Source organism: Camelus bactrianus, chromosome 19 (genome assembly GCF_048773025.1).
Source record: "Camelus bactrianus isolate YW-2024 breed Bactrian camel chromosome 19, ASM4877302v1, whole genome shotgun sequence".
In the NCBI taxonomy this organism is placed as follows: domain Eukaryota; kingdom Metazoa; phylum Chordata; class Mammalia; order Artiodactyla; family Camelidae; genus Camelus; species Camelus bactrianus.
Genome location: NC_133557.1, coordinates 28345543 through 28369322, shown reverse-complemented (window position 1 = coordinate 28369322; position 23780 = coordinate 28345543). Strand labels below are relative to the sequence as shown.

The 23780-nt window shown below is 50.5% G+C and overlaps 1 protein-coding gene across 2 annotated transcripts in view; it reads left to right on the top strand.

Moving 5' to 3' along the window:
• The first annotated feature begins 7922 nt into the window (after nt 1-7922).
• BMP7 (bone morphogenetic protein 7) overlaps nt 7923-23780 on the top strand; it is an 87368-nt gene continuing 71510 nt past the window's right edge. For both annotated transcript variants that reach the window (XM_010958583.3, XM_010958582.3), the window contains exon 1: nt 7923-8897. In XM_010958583.3, the coding sequence (XP_010956885.1) occupies nt 8462-8897 (436 nt within the window). In that variant the 5' untranslated portion in view covers nt 7923-8461. The remainder of the gene's footprint in view (nt 8898-23780) is intronic.

Here is a 23780-nt window from a genome sequence, read left to right as displayed (position 1 = left end):
ACAAAATACAGACTTCAGAAGAATTGTCCTCACAATTCTTAAACGCGGTCTTGTAGATAATGTGCTGGGAAACCCGGACTATTTAGCTGCTGTTGATAATAACGTCTGTAAGTGTGTTTCCTTCCATCAGACGCAAAAGTGCTTTATACACTGTTGTCTGCGGTGATGCTGGGGTGAGGCGTGCGGGGCAGCTTGCACACACTCTGAACGCTGGGTGAAAATGGGAAAAGCTGACTTCCAGGGTTTGTGTCCCTGGGACTCAGTTGTTTGGGGACATGAGCCCTTGAAGGAGAAAATGAAACCACAGTCTAACACTTGAGCACTCGCGTGGCTGTTCTAATCTGCAGCCACTGCCGAGGCCATTTTGTCACCTGATCTCCCTGGTGATGCTGGGCTACACGTTGAGCCCCTCGGGGGCATTGCCTTGGTGACAAGGTGCCAGTGACAATCCCAGCTCCTGGTTCTTGAGTCAGGTAGTTTTCCAGACAGAAACCAGAATTTGCTCTCAGGGAGTCAGTTCAGTTACTCAACAAATACTTGTGAGCATCAACTGCATAGGAGACACTATTCTGGGCTCTACTCGCCTTAGTGAACAGATCCACGCCCGCACTCCAGTGGGGGAGAGAAACAATACACACGTCACTGTGGAATATTTCGGGTGGTATTATCGAGAAGCAGAAAACACGGAGAGGAAGATAAGGAAGGCAGGAGTGGGGAGATGTGATTTTGGGGAGGGGAAAGCTGCAGTGGTGACGTGACATTTGAGCAAGGCTTGAAGGAGGTGAGGGAGGAAGCCATGTGGATATTGGCAGATGTGCCTTCCAGGCAGATGGTACAAGTGCAAAGGTCCTGTGGTGCGTGTTTTTCTACAAGGCAGAACCCAGGACACAACTGAGGCTTTTTGCTTTACCCAGAAGAGCCCCTTCATGTAGAATTGCCATATATAAAATACAGGATGCCCAATTAAATCTGAATATCAGACACACAGTGACTAAGTTTTAATGTAAGTAAGGCCCCACACAATTTGGGACATACTTTTATTTTTAAATTAATCATGTGTATCTGAAATTCAAATCAAACTGTGTGACCTATATTTTTATTTGTTAAATCCTGCAACCTTACTCAGTGGTCAGTCATCATGTGAGCTACAGGAATAAAAGCTGTAGGCTGGCTTTATGGAGAGGTGTGGCTGGAGGAAATAAGAGTGAGAATCAGGTTGCCCAGGACTTGAATGCTGGCTTTGGCCTTCATTAACCATGTGGTCTTGGCCAAGTTCTCTGACCTCTGTGCCTCCGGATCTTCATCTGTGAAATGGGAGACACAGCATCTAATTTCAGGGCTGTTAGAAGATTCAAGATAATCTGTAACATGCTCAACACCAGATAGCTGTGTCATTAATGTGACTCTTTAATAAGAGTCTTTGCCTCTGACGGAAAATGAGCTCTAATATGTTAATCTTCTCAAATTATCTTTTTACCTGAATCAGGACTAACCTATTTAGAGTGAGGGTGTGCCAAGCAGGAGACAGTAAAGATAAAATTCAAAGTAGAAGAAAGAGTAGTTTGGTTTTTTTAAATGGGCAGAAACACAGTGAGGCAGGGAAGAGAAGGAAGAAGAAACAGGTGGAGAGAAGCATAGTGGGGAGCAGTGATGAGCTCCTGGGAGCCAGGAACCTGAATTTGAATCCCAGCTCTGCTCTGACTCACTCTTAAGACTTTGGGCCCCATAGTTTTCCTCTGGGTCTCAATTTCTCTATCTTCAAGATGCAGGAAATGAAGCACACATTTGCAGGACTTTAGTTGTAACTGATCCGAAACTCAGTACACAATGGCTTAAACTAGAAAACACCTTTTTCAATAAACAAAGAAATAAACTTTCATCGTAAGTATATCCCAAATGATATATGGGATATACTTATACTAAAAATTATTCCTTATTTATCTGAAATTCAAATTTAACTGGGCATCTTATATTTTTATTCACTAAATGTAGTAGCCCTAGCCCCCTTTCCTGCCCTGTGGAACCAGAGAAGCTCTGTTTTCTGTTTTCTGAGTTGGGCATCTGTGAAAAGCTTCCCTAACCAGAAGTTTCAGCTGCTGGAAAAAAAAAAAAAAGAGAGAGAGAGAGAGAGAGAAAGAAAAGGTCTGTAAACTTTAGATCGATGTGATTTCCATGGCCCCTCCCCCCTTCCAGTTCCTTGATGCCTTATCCTGCAGGGTTCATAGCTGTGGGCAACAGAAACCATCTGGGGCTAACTGATCCAAGAACAATGTTCACCAGAGGATCTTGGGAAGCTCACAGGACACACAGGAAGGCTGGATAACTACGCTAAGGAGCTCTGCAGCTGGGAACACGGCCCCAGATTGCTCTGCAGGATAACAGCTTCTGGGGTGGCTGCCTCCGATAGGCTGAGATTTGGTCACATACCAGTGCACCGGCTGCAGAGCAGGCTGGGACAGTGCATCTCCGGGATGTTCAGCTCCTGTCTGGGGAGGAAGGACAGGGTGTGCTTCTCAAGACAGGGAATTCCCACACATAAGAAAGGATTCAGATGCAGCTAGAAGGAGGGAGAAGCAATAGCAACAACACTCTTGCTCCTAAAGAAAGTTGGAGCAAGTGGTAGTAGAAACCTCTGGGTTTCGATGTTTGGGGGTGAATTTTCTAAACTGAGGGAGGGTGAGTTTATCAGAAGATCAGTTATAGCAGGAGACTCTGGAGAGAGTTAGGGTCTGACTTTGCCCAGAGGCAGGGGAGGGGCAGGTTCCCACCTCTCACTCCATGTTTCTTGAATAGTGGATTAAATAGAGCTGCTTAGAAATGCTTTCCTTTGGTGGTCTTTTGGCTTGGGGGCAAAGGGAAGGCTAGATAAGTCCTCCAAAACCAGAAGAGCCCTTTAGAAGGCTAGAGGCAACTAGATTCCAGAATCTGACTGGTAGATGGGTTTTCTTTGGTCTAACAGTTCAAAAACAAATGGAATCAGTTGCCAACAAGTACACACTGACAGTCATTACATATAAACCCAAATCTCCAGCTTCTCTTGAAAATTAAAACTATCTGGTAACGCTAGAATCAAATTCCTGGGTGGCATCCCCCATGGTAATATGGTTTCCAGTTCACCCTGGTCCCCACCCATCCCCTGTTGCGTCTGGGCCTGGCGACCCTTGCCGCCTGTTATTCTGTCTGTGCTCATGGCCCCCTTTAGTGAAATTAGGAGGAAAGGGAGTTGTAACTTCAGAAATGTAGAACCTTGCTTCTCAACACGTAATACTCAGACAGCAGCGTCTGTCCCGCCCCCCCCCCCCAACCCCGGAACTGGGTGAAAGTGCAGAATCTCGGCCCCGCTCCCACCGGCTGTGTGGGAATCTGCATTTTGATAGCTCCCAGGAGTTTCAGTGCAGTCTGGATGGAGAAGTGTTGCTTTAGGATCAAGCAGAGGAGAAAAGATCAGCTCCCAGATCATTAAACCACCAGATGGTGAGGAGCCTGGGCTGTGTAGACAGATGTGGCTTAGGAGAATCGTTCTGTCACGGATGAACAGTGTGAGTTTGGGCGAGGCACTCTCAGAATCTCGGTCTCCTCCTCTGTGGTCTCAGAAGCAGAATGGGCCCTTCTGTGTCAGAGGGTGGATGGGCTAAGGCAGAGCAGTCTTAGCAGGTGCCCGGCGGAAGGGAAATGCTTTGGGCTTGTCGGCCACTCTTATTCACATCTGGAAGGGAGGAAAGGACCTTCTCTAAAGCTGAACCAAGGCTAGTAAGTTCTCCAAACCAAATCAGATTTCCTCCATTCGAGGAAGAAATAAAAGCCGTGCTAATAATTAACAAAACCGCAGATCCCCACTAGCTGTTTGGGAGACCCTGGAAATCCTGCCTCGGGCATCACCTTTCTCTGGGGAGAGAGAGAGAGAGAGTCTTTCTGTCTGTGTTTTCCATTTGGAGCTGTGGTTACTGCCACGTGTGCTTAAGACTGATAGAAACTGTTTAGCATCTTACTCTTCTGTTTAAAAAAATTGTGCAGAGAAAGCTACAGAGTGAGAAAGCCTGCATCTCTGTCTGTCTCCAGTGCAGTGGAAGACTTGCTTGGAAACCACATTTAATGACAGGTGTGCTAAAGTCATTTCCCCTCCGGGGTCTATCTCTTTGCAGACAAGGATTTTAAAGCCTGTGCATGAAGAGGCTGTTGGCCCCCTATTCCCTCCTGGGGTCTGAGGCCCAGGTCATCAGGCCTTGGCCAGGTGGTTGGACAGAGGGAGCAGCCCCCAGGCTCTCTGCGCTGTGCGGGGCGCCTCCCAGGGAGCCCCCAGGCCTGCCAAGCTTCCTCCGGGGCAGACGGTGTACGATCTGCCGATGAAGATGAGGTTCTCCCTCCTGCTGAATGTGCGTGTCAGCAGAATTCTTTTCTTCTTTTTATTGCTTTCGAGACATATGCTGACTTGGTCAAAATTGCTCCGGCAAAATGTGACTGATGATGTATGAAATGAAAACTCTTTACTCAGTGCTGGGAGGCCGGTGAGTGAGGGGTGTGGACACTCGGCCGGGGGCAGGCCAGACACAATAATACCCCTCACATTTCCAGGCCATCTTTCATCCGGGCAAAGCTGGCCCCAGGTGTGGAGCAGACTGAGGAGATCGGGTTACGGCCAGGGAGTCTAGCACTGGGTGCCCCAGCTTGGGGAACCACAACTGGGGGCAGGGCGGGGGGCTGTCTGCTGGGGAAATGAGATAGGCCCCAGGGAAGTTCCTAGGCCCTGGATGGCATGGGCGGGGGAGGCTGGGGGACAACGGGAGGGTAGGAAGGAGGGGATATCACCCTTTCCTCCCTGATACCACCCTCCCGCTCTGCCCTGCTCTCTGGAGCTCACACTCTTGCTCTTGCTCTGGATCTCATAGTCAGGAGACATTTGCTTCCCTCTGCTCGGCCAAAAAGCAGACCATCATGAAAAGTTGTTATTTTTAAGCTTAGGAGGCTTTTCGGTTAACATATTTTCCTCTTCATCCAGATGGCAACTAACATCTATCAAATGCTTTCTCTGGGCCCCAGGCACCTTGCGAAGTCCTTTGCATGAATTGAATTCACTTCCCGAATCCTCCCTAGGAGACAGGCGCTATTAGTCCCCCCGTTATACAGATAGGAGAACCGAGGCACTGGGAGGTTAAGTCCCTGGGACACGACTGCAAGTGGCAGGGCTGAGGTGTGAGACCAGGCTGCTTCCTCCCACTCAAGACTTTCTCTAGACAGTCTTGAAGCCTTTGCTGGTGGCCTCAGTTCTCAGACCAGCATCTGATGTACTCCCAGCTGGATACTTCTTGTTTGCAGGCTTGTATACATTCATTCATTCATTCAGCAGTCAAGCCAGTGTTCACTGGGGGCGAGGTGCAGTCTTGGGGACTCCTCTGAGGGAGAAAGCAGGGAAAATTAGAGCCCATCTGCTCCTCCAGCATGGATCAGAGGAAATATAAGGTTACATAGGGGGTGGTGGGGGTTCAAAGGGAACCTTGTCTCTTCCAGGTCTCGGATATAGAGAGCACATGGTCTCCAACTCCTATGAGAAAAGATGGCATCCCCGACAAAGGGTGGCAGGTGAGGAGTCTGCCAGATGCCTTTGGCGGGTGCCTGTACAGTCAGCCCTCAGTCCTCCTTTCTCTTTAGGAATTGGCCTTACTTATTACTACTTATTGAACAGGTGCTCAATAAATAGTACCTGGAGCACCTGCTGTGTGCCAGGCTCAGGTGAGGTGCACAGAGGTGTAAACTATAATGCTTGCTGCAGGCCTTCCCGTGGCCAGGGGAGGACAGGGCAGATGCTGACCAAGCGGTTGTTTCCAGGTATAGACTGGTAGCGCTTTCTGCGCCCACCCCCCACCCCCGCCTCACTTGGCTTGTTAAAATCTGCCCCCCAACCCCGCCCCAGCAAATATTTGACAGTGGATTAAAAAGCAGAGAAGGCTGCTGCAGAGGAATAGTGTTAAGATTTTGGAAGAAAGCAACCTCCTTCCTCTCAGCTGGCATTGGAGGTGGCATAGCATTTGCCCCTGGAAGGCCAGCCCTGGGGGGCACAGGTCGCTGTGAGGAGACAGAGCCTGGTGTCTTTTCCTCACTCTGCAGGGCCTGTGCACTTGCTGGTCCCAGGATGCCTTTCCCTGGGAAAGCCGTCTCTCTCTCACCCTTGCAGGACTCAGGTCAATGGCATCCAGCAGATCCCCTTCCCACCTCCCTCCACTTCTCCCTGTTTATTTACTCCTGTCACTTACAACAGGCTGAAATGATCTGGGTTGCACACTCTCCAGTGGCCACGGGACCAGCCAGCACGCCTCCCACGGCCTTAGTAGGTCCCTGTGTTCATTCCCACCCTCCACAATGCCCATCCCAGGTCTCTCCCTCTTGATCCTCTGGCTCTGCCTGGCTCCAGCCAGTGAGCATCCTTCCCTGAGACGATCAGTGGACAAGCGCTGCTTCGCCTCCGGCCCCTAAACCATATTTAAGGTTCCTGTTTTGTCTCTAGAAGATCAGGTTCCTCTTTCTAACCCTGGAGCTTTCTGCTTCCCCCAGGTGAGGCTTAGAACCCTCCCCCAAAAGGAACCCCCTGTCCCCAAACTCAACCCCTCTCTTTTCATCCCAAACTCCCTGTGGTCACCATCCATCTATCCCATCATCTGGGAACCACTGGTTTGTGAGTTTGCCTCCTTGGGGGCAGCCCCCAGAACAGAAGGAGGCAAGATTGAACTTTGACCCTGTAGTCCTCATTGCTACCCTGGGTCAAGTGTTATTTTGCACTGATCTTACAAATGAAGAAACTGAGGCTCTGAAGAGCAGTAGTTCACCTAAGGTCTCACAGTGGGTTCTGAGTTGTCTGGGGTACCTGTATGCCATGGCCAGTGTGAGCTGGGCCCCAGGTGGGCAGCTCAGTCATTTGCAGGATGAATGAATAAATAAAGGGAAGGAAGAAAGAAGGCCAGGAGCGTCTGGTGGGGTCTCAGGCACAGATGCTGAGAGGTGAACTGGACGCCAGGCCAGCTGCATGCTCCTCAGGCCAGGCAGGGGCTGGTGGGGAAGGTCAGACAGGGTGGGGCGGGATATCTGGTCTCAGGCTGAGGAGTGGTTGGGGCCCCAAAGGGAAGGAGATGAGGTGGAATTCTCCAGCTCACACAATTTCAATCATTCAGCAAATAATGATTGTGCAGCCACTGTGGCTGCCAGGCCCTGGGTTCAAGTGCATCTGAGACAGCCCCGCCTCTGCCCCCAGGGAGCTCCATTTCTACTGGAGCTACAAGACAAAGAAGTCACAGTAATTCAAACAGTAATTCCAGACGGCGGGAGGAGTTAAAGAAAATAAAACAAGTGTTTGTGGGGTAAGGAGGGGAAGCGACCTTATCTCCCCTAATCTGGGAGGAAGTGGCACCTGAGTGGCACCGGGAGGTGGAGGGTTGGCCAGATGGTGGCGGTGGGGAGGGATACAGGGAGGAAATTGAGTTGCAGGCAGAAGGACTGGCAAGTGCAAAGACAAGTTGGCAAGTTCGGGGAGGGATCAGCGTGGCTGGAGTAAAGGAGGGGCAAGGGACGGGAGGGGTCTGGTGCCACCTCCTGCGGGAAGCCTTCTTTTATTCCGACTCTTCCTCTACACTCCCCCAACTTGTTCTACCCCAGCCCAAATCCCACGGGTCCTGCTCAGGCCTCCTTCCTGTCCGGACTGCGGGTCCAGAGAAGGCTGGGCCGGCTCAGATTCGTCGCTCCGCATCCCCGCGGCGCCGGGCCCGACGCTGGGCACCCTGTGGGCACTCGGTAAATATTTGTAGAGCGCACTAGAAGGAATGAATGAACCCATTGGGCGCAGCTGGGGGGAGGGCGGGGCCGAGGGCAGGTGGGAGGCCGCCGGCGCGGGAGGGGCCCTTGGAAGCCCGTCCTCCTCCTCCCCCTCCTCCTCCCAGGCCCCAGCGCGTACCACTCTGGGGCTCCCGAGGCGGCCTCTCGTGCGATCAAGGGCGTGCAGGGCTTGCGGAGCGACCTGAGGCCCTTGCTCTGGGCGCCGGAGTTCGGAAGAGGAAGGGTCGCCGCCTCCCGAGAGCAAGAACGCGAGAGGAGCCGGAGGAAGGAGCGCTCGCTCGCCGGCCGCCTTGCTGCCTCCCCGGCGCTCGCTCTCCCGGCTCCTAGGTTTGCTGGCTGCTCCTCCCACCCGCGCCCGCCTCTTTGCTCGCTCACTCGCTCGCTCCAGCCGGTTTCCAAGCCCGGCGGTGCGCCCGAGCGAGTGCGGGGCGAGGGGCCCCGGGGCCAGCGCCGAGCCGGGGGCGGGGGTCCGGGCAGAGCGCAGCCGGCCGGGAGGGGCCATGTCCGGCGCGGGCGCAGCGGGGCCCGCCTTCAGCAAGTGACCGAGCGGCGTGGACGGCCGCCTGCCCCCCTCCGCCACCTGGGGCGGCGCGGGCCCCGGTGCCGGGTGCCCGGAGCCCGGGTCGCGCGTAGAGCCGGCGCGATGCACGTGCGCTCGCTGCGCGCCGCGGCGCCCCACAGCTTCGTGGCGCCCCACAGCTTCGTGGCGCTCTGGGCGCCCCTGTTCCTGCTGCGCTCCGCCCTGGCCGACTTCAGCCTGGACAACGAGGTGCACTCGAGCTTCATCCACCGGCGCCTCCGCAGCCAGGAGCGGCGGGAGATGCAGCGCGAGATCCTCTCCATCTTGGGCTTGCCCCATCGCCCGCGCCCCCACCTCCAGGGCAAGCACAACTCGGCGCCCATGTTCATGCTGGACCTATACAATGCCATGGCGGTCGAGGAGGGCGGCGGGCCCGACGGCCAGGGCTTCTCCTACCCCTACAAGGCTGTCTTCAGTACCCAGGGCCCCCCTCTGGCCAGCCTGCAAGATAGCCACTTCCTCACCGACGCCGACATGGTCATGAGTTTCGTCAACCTCGGTGAGTGAAGGCAGGAGGGAGGGGGTGCGCGTCTTAGTCAGGAGTCTCTGGGGCAGGGAGGGGGCCGCTTCTTAAACCCAGCCTGCCCATCTTTCCACTCCCGGCCGTTTGCAAAACGGCAGCGCCTGGCCGAGGGTCTCCCAGCCCCTGGGCCCTAAGTGGACCCCATACTGTGTGCGCCCCAGGTGGGACGAGCCGGGCTCATCTGGCCTGCGGGAGTTTTGGGGGAATAAGGACCGGTCTGAAACCCTCTCCGGGTTATGTCGGAGGCCGCACCTCTGGGGCTGCAGGCGCCGGGCGGGTCGCGGCTCAGTTCAAAGCGCGGGGCTCGGTCATGTGAGATGTGCCCGGCCGGCTCGGCCCGCGCTACCTGGATTTAAAGGGCCCTGCTCCGCGAGGCTGCCTTCCCGCCCTTTCTGGGCGCCTCTCAGCCCTGCCCGGCCCTGGCATCGCGGCCGTCGCACTCCCTTCCCCGCCCTAGCAAGCCCTACCTGTCCCCTCGTGGTGCGCCCGCCGTAGCGTGCTGCGCGCCCCGACCGCCTCGGGGCCCCTTTCCTGACCACTGGGCGCACCCCTCGCTCTCAGCTCTCCTGGCTGGAGCTGGGGAAAAAAACGTTGCCATTGCGACCTTTCTATTTTAAATATTTAATGATAGGTCCCGGGCGGGCAGAATCCATTTTCAGCGTTTATCACGTGTGGCGCGCAAACCACGGCTTTTGGCGATTGGGTAGCGAGAGATCTCCGAGCAGACGCCTCCGGGGGAGGCTGGGGGACCCGGCTTCCGACTGAAGTCGCGACGGCCTGGGGGACCGGAGGCTGGTGCTGCGGCGGGGGCGCGATGCTCCCCCTCCATCTGTGCACGCACATTCACCAGACTTGCTCAAACTAACCCCCGGCAGCGCGCTGTAGGGCTGATGATCAAATATTTGGCTTCTGAGATAACACGCCCCGATAGCGTTGTTTCCCCGACCCGCTTTCATTCTACAAGTGTAACTTGCGAAAATCCGAACGGAGTCAAGACAGCAAACTCACGTCCACCGGCGCTGTGTCAACATGGAAATAATGACCCTGAAGCCCCCCGCGGGACTCCTGGGGCGCGGATGGAAGGCGCGGGGAAGCGCGGATCAACCTTAACGCTTCCCGCGCCAGATAAGGTCCCTGGAGTTCCTGGGACGCCATTGTCTCTCCTTGATAATAGTCAAAAATCGAATAGTGAAACAAGTTTCAGCGAGCAAGGAGTGGGAGGTTTAGATGCCAAAATGACTTTAAGGAAGTTTAAATTATACTAGGCAGCCTGTTAGAATGAGGCAGCTCCATATGTCCTGATTTAGAACAATCTCCAAGATATATGAGGTGAAAAAAAGCAAGGTGCAGATCAGTGAGGTTACACATGTGCTTGTGTATCATCCTTTCCCACTGGAAGAAGACACCATGAACTGGAAATAGAATTTACTGGGAGGTGGGGTAGAACTGGGGCTGGGGCTTTAGGATTTGGGAGCTGGGGCCTGATTTTTCATTGTGTGTCCTTATGTCTGTGTGATTTTTTTTTTCAGTATGTGTTTATGACCTATACCAGGAAATAAAGAAAACCCCCAAATATGTACATATACATAAATTAATTAAAGCTGAGCTCGGTAGCCATCCTGCAGTCGAGGGTTAACCAGGGCCCTTTCTCTGGCTGGAGATTTATGCTATCTTGTGCTCTGTTGGGTACCTGTGACTCCCAGTGAATGCAGCAGGTCCTAGTGGCGGCCTTCAGAGCCTGGCTGAGGTCATTAAAAAGGTATTTGTGAGCCCTGGCTTCCGTGGAGGGCTTGCAAACCCAGTGCAAAAAGCACCCTGCTGCTTGTGGCCCAGCGGCATGGCCAGACCCAGGCTTCCCTCCTGCCAGAAAAGAACTTAAGTTGCCACCTGGACGCCTCTGGGAAACTTCGGGCAGGGCTGTTTGCTCCCCCGTGGCGGTGGTAGGAGCAAGCTGGGACTTGTTTGGGAAGGCCACAGCTGGGTGGTTTTTCTCCTCTGGCTGTACACGCACCTTTCAACCCGTTAGTCCCATTTCTTTCATCTTGAAAGGACAAAGACCGGCTTGTCGGAGCCTCTTAATCAGTCGGGCTGGCTTTGGGCTTTGTGGGACAGTCCTGACTTTCTCAGGTCTTGCTTTGTGGAACATCGCTCCAAATTAGATGGCAGAGTGGCTTTTAACAGAGTGCACTGACCTCGTTTTCTTTCTTTCTCTGTCCCTAAAACTTGAAGTAATTAGTTGGGTGAAGACCCAGACTGCAGTTTTGCAAGACTCTTCCATAGATGTGTCCAAGGTTGGCCTTCAATTTCTGCTCAGCAGCCACACGCACAGGAATAAATCGCCTATCCCTTCCATTCTTTCGGGGTTCCGGGATTTCTCCACAGGAGGGCCTGGGTGTAGCCGTGGGTTTGGAGCGGGGCATGTAGGAGACCTGCCTGGAAGCCGAGAGAAAGCACATGATTTTTTTCCTGGATTGCAAATCATATTGACCTGTAACATACGAAGTTTTGTAAAGGTGTGTTTAGTCTCACGCGTTACCTAAGGGTGAGAAAATGTCATTTGTTCATATCCAGCCATTACTTGTTATGATGCAGCCGACCTGGGGGACTATTAGGGGGCCGTTGATGGAAATCTTGAAGGAAAGCTGACTTTCTTTCTCCACTGCCCTCCTCCCTCCCCTGCAGACCACTGCTGTCCTGCAGTGCTCGGGGGACTTCAGCTTGAATTCTGAAGGCTTTTGCAGACCTGGTGCGTTTATTCTTTCTTCTGTCTGCAGCCAAACTGGTTTTTGTTCTTCTAAGTCTTTCTCCTCAGAATTCAAGCCTTTTGCCAGGCTGAGCAGGATCTAAACTAGAGGGGGAACTAGAGGAGAACTTATGACAAAACCAGGCGCTGAGAATGAGGACCTCAGACTGCACCTTATGACAAAGACCAGCCTGCGCACTAAAGCGTGGGTAATGCTTGCTGAGCTGTTGGAGGGAGACTCACATCTTCCCAGCCTGGGCCCCTTAAGTTCAATGGCGAGATTTGTAAACCTGTTCTGATTAACAAGCCCCCAACTCCTCTGCTGTACACTGTACACTGAATTTTGGAATTTAAAACTTAAATTACCCCCCAGCAATGTGAGTTCTGCAGACTGTATCCGGTGGCGATAGCTACCCCCAACTCCCGCCCGCCATTCTTTCATTCTTTGGAGAAGTGTCCAGCATCCAGCAGCATCTTTTGGGATTTTCTAAAGAAGCTGGCTGGCAATTGGGGTGTGTGATCATGTTTATCTCTGGTCCAGGTTATGAAGGAACCAGATTTGTTTCATCTTCTAAGCCAAATTTAAAAACAGAGAGAAAGTTGGAAATCTATCATTATTGGGCTCAGTGTATAAAAAGTGGCTTTTGTTAATGTAGCTGCCGGGCAGGGAGAAGGCCGTTCAGTTTTCCTTTTATTTTATACCATCTGGCGATCCTTTTTGTTGACAAGTGTTTGGCATTAAGATCTCTCCTTTTGCCCCTTAAGAACAGGCCCTACCACTGTAGAGTATTAGAGAAAGATTCTGTTACAGTTTAAAAATTTCCTTCAGGGAGTGCTTGCAGAGGGAGCCTGGGCTGCAGGCGTTTGCAGCTGTAACCTGGCTTGTGTTAAAATTTGGAAGGGGCTGTTCCACATTCCAGCACTCGGAGCTCCGGCCCTCACTGGTAAGCAGCCAGAGGTTAATATAGATGTCACACAGCCTTTCCCCCTTCTTTCTTTCTTTCTGTCTTTCTGCAGAGTGCCTTCGCTACAGGAGTGCGCCAACAGCTGTGTTTTTAGTAACCCTTTCAAAATCACTTCTTTCAAACCTCATTTTCCTGCTTATATAAATCAAAGATCTTCTCCCCACCCCCCTGTCCTCCCAAGGATATATGTGACCCGGATTTGAACTTTTTTTGATCTTCTCTGTATTTCCCCTCTGGAATCAGAGCAAGTTAAGGCTGTGCGAGCCCTGGGTGCCAGCTTGCGTGGCTGTATGGGGGTTTGATTCCAGGGTTGTCATTTTGGTTGTGGGGTGGCCCACTGAAGGGGTAAGGGAGGAGGCCTAGAGAAAAAGTCATCCTGGAGCAGCAAAGGGGGGACTCCCTGAACGCACAGCTTCTGCGATGCAGCGTGTATGAACTTCGGGTCGGGGCCTTCCCTAGCGTCGAGGCCTATCAAGTCTCTGCCGAGATAAACACAGCTGGCCCGCGATCCCCTGACCACCGGCGTGCCTGCGATGTGAGCGAATATCACATGTCTGCTGAGCGCCGAGACAAGTGATGACTTCATTCCAGGGAGAGCCTCGTCCAAGTTGATTGATCACCCCTATAGCTTTCATATCTTCTTTCTCCCTGTTAGGTAAGGTCATATTTGGCCCATGGCAAGAATCAGAGTGTCTTAATGCTCCCCATCTCCACCCTTCCCCAGCCTGCCCATCCATTTAACCAGCAGAATATTTTGAATGGAGAGCCCTTCGCACCAGGTGGCTGATCACGTTCCTTTTTTTTTGCAGTCGCTCTTCAGACCTAGCTGGGGGCTGTCGACCTGGCCATTTTGGGGCAGGCCGCTGCGATGCTTCGCCTAAATGCACTCTGGCAGTGCCACTGGGGTTAGGGCACAGGCAGGGATGTGTGGGACCTGTCGTGTTATTGTCAGAGGAATGTGCAGATTAGCCTGCAAAACGTGGTGGCGGTGGGAAAGCGCTGCAGCTGTGTACACTTATTATAAAAGATTCAAGTCCCACTGGTAAAATCAATATATTGAATTGCATGACCCTCTGCTTTTAATTAGTTTAAATCAAATGCGCCGGTGCCATTTTGCCTCCTCTCGCCTTCATGGGGTGAGGAAATACCAATATTTACATAGAAACTGTTAATTTGTGGTGAAAATGATAACACATTTAGCTTTGCACACCCAAATTGCTCCAACCTGATGGCTCCCAGATCAGCGTGGAGTTGAGCGGTGACGTCACCTGGGCGAGGGAGCAGGGCGGCGACGTCAGTGACGTTTGTTGCCTGGACCCAGGATGTGGTCGCAGGTGCCGGTACCTGGGGGTGCAGTGCGTGAGGATGCTAGTCTTTGAAGAAATTTTTGCCTTTGCGAGCCAGATATGTCATCATCCACCCACATCATCTAAAATCTTTCCTTTTAAGCATTCTTATAAAATTGTGAAGCGAAGCGGCAGCTGCCTTTTTGGTTGTTTTGAGTCTGTTCTCCCAGCATGCTGGGTCCGTTGTACTGGGCAGCTCAAGGCACAGTGCTTTATTTATTCCAGAGCTTCAGATGCTTTTCTTTCCAATTCCTGAAACAGTTTATAGAGGAAGGGGGGTGCTTTCACTGCAAATGATCCCATGTACAACCACAGCTATTATGTGAACCGTCCGGTATTAGCTGTGTGTTCAGCTGCAATTGAATTCTGGGTTTTGCAGCAAATGGCATTGACAAATAATCTTTGACAAAAATGTGACTTGGTATTTCTTAATATGGAACAGATATTTCCCGGTTAACCTTCTGTGGCGAAAAATCGCTTGAACCCTATGTGAAATGGCAGTGCGGATGAATACCAGGGCTGCCACTGTGTGTTCCCCACCCCCCACCCCAAAGTGGAGTGTTTATGATTTGGGGGGATATTAGCAGTGCATGAAGCTTGACACTTACTTATGTGGAACCCAGAGTAGCATGTGCGATGCCGTCCTTTCAACATTTGTGTCGAGAGGCATTGCTGGGAGCCGAGAAAAGCCTTTGCTGATCCGCGTGGAGTGGATTGAATTAATGACAACTCGGAGAGCACCAGTTTTAGGGTAATTGCTTTATTGTTTTGGAGCCAGGGTGCTTATAATCCGGTTCCTGTACAAACATGTTTAACGTGTGTTAATGCATTTGCAAACCAGAGCCTCTCAGCACAACCCTGCTTTTCATTAATTGATGTCGGTAGCATGGTACAGTATTTCAAAGAGCTGGCCAAGTATAAACTGTGTTTCCAATTTCCTTCCTTTCCTGTGTTTGGAATGCCAATGTTAATTTGTTCCCATGCAGGAGCGGGGGCTGCCAACTGCGGCTTTCTATAAAGGGCTTCACAGTGAAGGCTTCCAGCCCTCGCTGATGCTTGGGGCTGCCTGGCCAAGTTTCCTGACACTTTGCAGCTAATTCTGGGTGATATATGGAGTGGGGGGTTGGGGGGCTTCACTGCCGTGTAACGGAAGTTCTCGGTGACAGCAGAGGGTGTGACTTGGCAAGGGAGAATGGAACGGGATCCATGCTAATTCTGTTTAGACACAGCTTAAATCCATGTGTCTGCTTCCACTGTGGTTGCGTATTAGCTGTGTGACCTTGAGCAAGTTAGTTAACATCTCTGAGTTTGTTTCTTCGTTTTATAGAGCTGGATAGTCATCCTCTTCTCCACAGATCTTCCTGAAGACAAAAATCATATTTCACATGTGTAGAGTCTGGCACACAGTAGGTGCACAAGAAATGGTAACTCTTTTTTTCTGTGGTGACCAGGTCACTATTCACTTTGGCATAATAGTCCAAATTTTAATTTTTAAGTGTTTAACCTTAAAATACTGAGATTAAGCCACCCGTGTTATTTTAGAGATGCAAAGAAAATGACCCCGAAGATAAGTGTGTGTTTGCGGAGGGGCACACATAAATGTGTTTTCCTCCTCTTTCAGAGAGCAGTGAAATCTGAGTGAGCACCCCAAACCCATCTGAGGGTAAGTAGGGTCCAATGCTGACTTTCTCTAGATTTTAGCATCTCTATTTAAAAATTTTACTCCTAGGGAAACTCAAACTTGAGTAGGGGGTATGTAGGAACTCTCTGTAGCGTCTTTGCAACTTTTGTCTAAATCGAAAATTATCCCCAACTAAAAAGTTTTAATTGCAAAAACTCGCATCACTGACGTATTTCTTCCCACCCCTTCCTGGAAGGTGGTCAAAGTACAAATTGTCTTTTCCTTCAAGGGAGTGACAAGCCCAAAGCACTCATTAACAGAGCAGCACAACTTCCCCACTTTTTACTGGAGCAGGTGCAGGACTACCCACCCACCCCCCCCCACCCCCGCCCCGCTCCCCCAGCCAGGGTTAGGCTACAACAAAGCCCCATGCAGATCCAGTGCCTTTAGAAGCCTCTGGAGACCAGAGGACAACAGAGAAGATCTCCAGGGCGTGAGACGAGGGCTGGGCTTTCTCACCCAAGGCTTCCCATAAATTCTCTCCAGTCCTTTCTGTACTATTTGAAATCTCTGACTTAGCAAGTATTAAGGGTCCCCGCATCTTTGAGGTCACGTGTTATTCTTTCACGTCTTTACCTCCCCAGAGTAGCTTTCAAATTTCAGTCCTTTGTTGTCTGGCTTAATTAAATTTGGCTGTGAATAAAAACTTGCACTGTTTCCAAAATTGAGACCTCGCATGTTTTTAAACATTGGAGAGAGGCCTGTACCGTCTTGTAATGCTGGCCTCTCTCGCTTTCATGTAGTTTGGGGAAAAAAAAAATCCAAGCACTTAGCACGACACTGAGTCGGCCTAGATGGTCCCTGTGCTCATCTACCCAGCGATTTAACAATGCGCTCAAAGGCAGGCGAGTTATTCTGCGGTTTCGATGACTTGTGCTTTGGCTGTTGATAAAGGACTCTCTTCTTGACTGTTTTCTCTTTCTTACTCTCCTGCCTTCGCGCTGCTTCACAGAATCCTCCTGGCACAGGAGGTGCTCAGATGCTGGTGGCTTGCTTGCAGGGAAGAGGTGATGTTCTGAGGCCCCGTCCTCTGAGTGTTTCTTTCATCTTGCATCCCCCCTAGTGAATTTTTGAGTCCGCACCCTAAGTAGAAATACATCGTATCACTACTCCTGTTTTGGGATGGTTTGCACTTAAAACAAAGACTGAAATAGAATTTAAGTAGGAGGCACTGAAGATTAAAAAAAGAAAAGCAAAATTCTAATGTTCGTGAATACACATTTTAATGAATTCATGAATTATTAGTTAATGCAAAGATTACCATTTTAATTCATTAGCAAGACAAATTTGATTTTGCTACCACTAAAATTTTGAAGGTAATGGGATTTGATGCCTTTCAGCAATCGTGGTTCAACAGTTTGGGATCAGTGAGCTAAAGGTCTGGTCCTAAATTTCGATTATTTTGATCCTTCATCTAGTCAGCATCAATAAAGTTCACAAGGAACCCCACAGCCTCGGTAGCTTAAAGCCGCAGGGCTTTGCTGTTCCCTTGGTACGGCTGCATCATGGGTTGGCATCGCCAGGCTGCCACCCTCCCAGATGTCACCAGTCCCCGTCCCGAAGGGAGAGACGGGGACTTGTGCACGGGCTCGTCACATTTCCAGCTAGAAGTGACCGAGACACTTCTGCCCACATTTCATTGGTCAGAGCTAGTCTCATGGTCAGATCTGACCCGGGTGGGGGAGGAGTTGGGAGATTACAGTTCCACCCCAAGCTTGGAAAGGGGAGCACCTGAAGGAGCCTGGGAAATTGCAGTAGGGACAGCCACACTGTCCTAGGCCTAGCCTGTCTCACAAGGTAACACAATGGAAAACGGGGCAAGTGAATTGTTGACTGAAACATGATCTGTATTTTTCGATCTCATCCACCAACTGTGCAGAGTTTTGCTGAAGCTCAGCTAGTAAATTCCTGTCGTCCCTGACGTCCATCAGTTCTTGAAATTCACTTGATCGTAATTATAACATTTCCCGCCCTGTATCCCGATGGATCCCTTTTGCCTCCCCTAAGGGCTTGCACCCCATTGGGAAGACCAGTGTTTCTAGAAGCTTCCTGATCACTTCGGTATTCACGTGGTTCAACAAGAATAACCACTTCTTTCCATTCCCACTTGTAAAAGGACTCGCCTCTTTAGGACTTGTCTTTCAGCAGAAACAAGCTCTCAACTGCACTCTGGTTCACTCCCCAGAGACTTAAGGAGCCTGAGTCTGGGCCCAGCTCAAGAGGCGCTCGCCCTGGCTGGCGTGTGTCCGGGCCGTGCGGGAGGCTGCCTTGTTGGGAAGCCTTGCTTTTTCTTCCTGGGCTTCAGGGGCCCTTCCTTGTCCAGGCAGAGTCTTGTAAGGCTGAACTGAGAAACCGAATTTAGAGACTCTTTCATTATCTAAATGCATCACTAAAATAAATCATAGTGATAACGTGGGAGGGTTGAGATCTGTCTGTAGCAGTAATGGATTTATAACGGCCTCCCGTATCAGGCTCCTTATTTAATTCTCTCAGGTTCTGCGAAGCAAGTCGTATCATTCCCATTTTAAGGAGTAAGAAACGGAAGGGCCCCGAACTTGCAGGGCTGGGAAGTGGTGGGATTGACGCTGGGATCCCACTCTTGCTGAATGTAAACCCCTTCACTCTTTGCCCCTGGCACCGTGAAGGTGTGTGAACCCGGGAGAGGGGGCACATGAGGTGGGATTGAGATCACCATAACAGCCTCCAACCCTTGACCTTGACTTTGTGGTTCTGTGCTCTGAAGAGGAAGATAAAGGTAAACAGCACACACCTTCCTTTTCCATTACCCATCCTGCTTGTGGTGACCACCCCTCCCATCTCTATGGCTTAAAAATTATTGACAGGGCAAAGGGCCCCGAGTGCCCATGTCCTGGGGCACCTACAGGCACCCGCACCTGCTTGCTGGGGAAATTCCAGAGGCAGTTAGAGACTGACATTTTAATAGCAATACCTTAAGACACTGTATAGAAAAGACCATGGAGATGGTTTTCCCCATGGGTACCAGAAGAAATATTGCATGTGTTTGTAGTGGTATAAAATCCCCAGCAGTCTAAGTGTCCCTGAGCCAAGGGATTGAGACGTACGTTTGTAAACCAGAAGGGAATGCAGAGACTCCTTCATGTATCAACATCGACTCAAAACAGAGCGTCAAGAGGCAGAAAGCAAGTTGTAGAAGGATGTTTAGGGCGTAAGCATTTGTCACTGTGTCAAAACAGACAGGAGCACCAAATAATTCTGTATGTCATTTGTGATGTGGTTACACTGGAAACACGGGGAGCAGGACTCACACCTGCAGCCTTTGGGAGGCAGGGAGGGGTTGGGACTGGGGAGAAACTTTAAATAAACTCCAATGGTTTCAATCAGGTTTTCTTAATTTTCATAGTAAGAAACCATTAGGAAGTGTAGTGTGGTATCTTGGATTGGATCTTGGAACAGAACAAGGACAACAGTGGAAAAACTGGTACAAGCTGGAAAAAAATCTGGAGTTGGGTTAATAGTAACACATCGATGTTAATTTCTCAGTTTTGACAAGTGTCCCACGGTTTCGGAAGACGTGAACCTTGGGGGAAGTTGGGGGAAGGTGCACGGGAATTTCATACTAACTTCCTGTAAATCTGAAGTTATTCTAAAATAAAAAGTTTATTGAAAAAAAAGAGGAAGCAGCTATGAGATTAACTCCTGCTAATTCTTAGTTGTGGGTACCTGGATATCGGTTACATTTTCCTCTGCATTCTTCTTCCCAAGCCCCAGCGAACCAGAAACCCGTCCTACTGGAGACAGGAGAGTCTTGGCCGAAAGCTCAGCCCTAAAGTGGCTCTTGCTGGTGTGGCCCCCTGAGGGACCATCTTAGAATGCAGTTGGGGTATCACACCCCGAAGGCCAGTAACTCATCCATCTACAGACCCACGAACATGATGGGGCCTCAGCCAGCAAATGCAAACCCCGCGCGGCAGTGTCCTGAGACCTTTAAAACTCTTTCTGCCTCCATTCACGAGATGCCTGTATAAAGTAGTCCTCCGTTTATAAGCAAGAAAGAGAGGGCGGGGAGTGTCGCTTTAGGTCTTTCGATTTCCCTCTTGGTCCTGAACTTTGTAAAATGCGCCCCCACCATCTCCTCCCTTCTCAAGTTCCATTTTCTAACTGACTTGACCTAACATTTGTTGAGAGAGAAGCCCTTAAAAATGGCAGTGGGGCCTCGGAACCTTTCAGGGCTAGTAAATGTTTATAGGGTGGAGGCACTGGTTGGTCATTTCCTTTAGGAGGAAACAATAAATGAAGCTACTTGCCTTATACCTACTCAAACCCTGAGCTCCTAATTGTCTTAATACACTGGTGGGGACGGGGGGTGGGGATGGGGAAAGGAGATCCAGAAATCTCTGCGTCTCCTGTGCTTCAAACACCCTAGGGACTTGGAAGTGCCCTTTTTGGGTAGGGCTGGAGCAGGGTTTCCCAGTCCTCCTCACTCCTGACACTTTTAGCCAGACTGTTCTCTGTCTTCTGCGGCACCCTGTGCGCTGCAGAATGTTGAACAGTCCCTGACCTCTGCACACTGGCCACCAGGAGCAACCCCCAGTGGTGACAGCCAAATGTCTCCAGACATCGCCAGACGTGCCCCGGGTGGGGCAGAAGTGCCCCCAGTTGAGAACGACTGGTTTAGGGTAAACTTTCCTCAAACTTGGACATTGATTTGAGAGCCTTTGCTTCAAACCCATCGGCCCGTGGCACTGAGTGGAGAAAGCTGTGTTTCTAGGCTGATGGATTGTTTTCCGGTTGAAAGGAAGACAGATTGCAATCAAAACGTGAGCTCTCTCCTGGGAACGCAGCCCTGCCTGAGCCTGAAACACCCTGGAGACGAAAATGGAGGTCAGATCTCTGAAGAACAGGCTTCACCTCCTGGGAACCAAAATATTTTTACTGCGCCTTTTGCCTGAGGATACTAAAAAATTATTAAACGCACACTTGGAACCAGTCTCTCTTTTTTTCCTCCCCCAACTTCCCTCAGGAGGAAATAGGGCAAACCTCTCTCTTACCTGGTTCCCCTCCAGCAGGTGACTTGCTGGGGGAGGGGCGGTGAGCAGAGAAGCTGCATTTTCCATCTCTCACTGCAGCTCAGAGCTGCGTAGCAGGGAGACCTGCTGATTTTTGTACAGCCCGTGAGCAAGAATGATTTTTACATTTTTTTAAAAGGGTGATAAATAATCAAAAGAAGAATACTCCATGATGTGAGAATGAGATGAAATTCAGACTCCAGTGTCTATAAAGCTTTATTGGAACTCGTTTTGTTTGTGTTTTGTCTGAGCATCGACAGAATTGAGTGGTTACAATAGAGACAGCACTTTCTCCAAAGCCTGGAATACTTTTTACCTGGCCTGTTATAGAAGTTTGCTGACTCCTGCTTGAGATGGTCTATACCCTCTACCTGGGGAAGGGTAAATAGTAAAAAAGCCTGAATGTTACCTGCCCCTCTTGCCCTCTGCAGACACCCAGTGACATGCCGATACCCTCCCTCTTCCTGATGTCAGAAGGGGTTCCTCCGAGTTTGAACAAACTGATTCAAACAGATTTCTCCTCTGAAGACTTCCTGGCATCTTTAGCGTGGGGCGTGCAGCACCAGTTTCCACGAATACTGCACAGCTTTTCCTCAATTCGCTTCATCCCAGCAGCCCCATCTCCCATCTTGTTTTTTTTTAAAATTCTCCTACAACATCTCAGGTGGTAGTTAAGACGGGCTGTGGGTTGGACATGAGTCTAAATCCCACCTCTGCTCCTTGTTAGTTTTGTGACCTTGGTCAGGTTATTAAACTCTGGGTCCCCATTTCCTCCTCTGGGTTATGCTGGCGCTTGTCTCCTGGGCTGCTGTGAGGATCTGTCCCCTGCGCAGAGCTGAGAGGAGGGCTGAGCACGGTGCCCCATCATGCTAGCGACTGGCAGTGATGCTGGTGCTTGCCCCGCCGAAACTTGGACTGCTCTGGAGCTGGCCTGCCTGTGCAGGTCCTGAGTGCAGCTCGCCTTGGCATCTAGGGATGCACTGCCTGGCTCCTCCTGGGAATGGGAACAGGGTGTGCACCTGTCCCACCGGCTGAGCTCTGCTTATTTGGGTCGGGGTGGTCTTCCTTTAGCTGGGATACCCCGTGGTGAAGCAGGAAGCTGGTCTCTATTGACGGGGCACGAGGCAAACCAGGAAGCTGGCTTTCTTATTCCGAATCCTGTTATACTAGAAAGTTGCCTCTTGCTGATTATAATCTGTGTTTACTGATGCAGAGTTTTAAGGAAACACCAAACCGTCAGGACTAGCTCTACGTATGCCCGCCAGCTTAGGGTACAAACAGCCCCTCAGATTTAGACACTTGACTGTGAGCTGGCCTGCTCTTTAAAAAAAAAAAGGGAAAAAAAGGATGAATAAAAATTTCCAAGTAGAATGGTTTCCTTTTCTGTTTCTTTTTTTTTTCTCTGAACTCTGTTTATGTCAGACTTATCAGGGTAGCATGTCCTGTCCCCTTGCTTTTTGATACGGGCAGCTGACATTTCTCTGAGTGAGGACCCGCCCAGGCCAAGCATTCATCAGACAGCACGATTTCCACATTCATCTGTGTGTGTGCGAGAAAACTGGGGCTCAGGGGTGACCAGTCACTTGCCCAGCTTTGGGGACAGCAGGTTTGTCTGGCTTTGAGTCCCAGGTCACACACTAGTGCAAGGGACTTGAAGGCATTCGAGTGCACTGGGCCCCAGGTTCTGTCTCGGTCAGCTTGGGCGCGCGTAACGAAACACCACTGCTTGGGTGGTGAAACATCAGACTTTTACTTCTCCGAGTTTTGGAGGCTGGAAGTCTGAGACCGGGGTGCCTGCGTGGTTGGTCCTGTTGTCTCTCTGGCTTGCAGTTGGCTGCCCTCTTGCTGTGTCCTCACGTGGCCGAGGGAGCTCTAGCCTCTTCCTCTTCTTACAAGGTCACTAATCCCATCATGGGCTCCCCCTTCATGACCTCAGCCTAACCGAACTCTGTCTCTGTATGTTAAGTCCCTACTGCTGGTTTTTTCCTCCAGATTGCAACTTCTCCCGTGGCACACACGATGAAACAGTTGGCTCAACTTTAGTGCCATATTGTACCAAAATACTTATTTTTAACTACTAATACCACCCTCATGAACAGGAAATGCTACAAGATACATACCTCCCAAAGGCTGCTCTTTGCTTCTGTGGAGAGGAATGATGCCTCATTTAGGACTTCTAAGTCACAGTACACCTGCCTAACAGTGGCTTCAACATTAAAAGCATGTCATTATCTCCCATCACAGCAAGTCTTAAGGGAAGTGATTCCCAGTTTGGGGTAGCAGCTCAGTGATATCATCCAGGTATCCATGAGCTTTCCACCTTATCTTCACCGTCCTCAAATTCCTTATGCCTGTTCCCTCACAGTTACAAGAGAGCTGCTGCAGCCCCAGACATCACATTTTCGTAGAATCTTATGTTCAAGGCAAGAGAAAAAGAAAGTGTCCAAGAAGCGTTCCTCACTTGCCTGCCTCTTGGCTTCCTAGAAGTTCTGTAGAAGACTTCTCTTTGAGTCCCCTGGCCCAAACTGGTTGAGAAGGATGGGAAACTATGAAACTGGCCTCTGGCCACACAAAGGGGGAAAATGTGGGGAAGGACAGTGTGTTGGAAGTGTTCATTGGGTGGCCATATTCAAATAATCTGAAGTTATTTCTCTCTCCCTTTTTGTCATTGTCTGTGGGGCATATGGTTGGATTTGCACAAGTTATTTGCACATGTGATTTGGCTCCACTATGCATTATGCACAGATAAATAGGGAGCCTAAGCTACTAGTTTCCAAAGTCTTCAAATAATCGTGTGCCACAGTGAATATATGCAGAAGGTGAGTTACATGTTGACATTAATTCAACCAGACCCTCTGCAGCCCCTGGAGAGGCTTTTGTTTCTCTTTACACTCAAACCTGTGAGCACGTACACCTTTAGCCCCGACTTTGAGGACTGCATGGGATTCCAGCCAATAGCCAGTTGTTTGCTGAAAACAATCTTTTATCACCATCTCCTTCGACAAGTGACAGAAGTTCTTGAAAATGACCTGAGAAGGTCAGAATCTTTGTCCCCAGAAGGAAGCAGAGGCCAGGC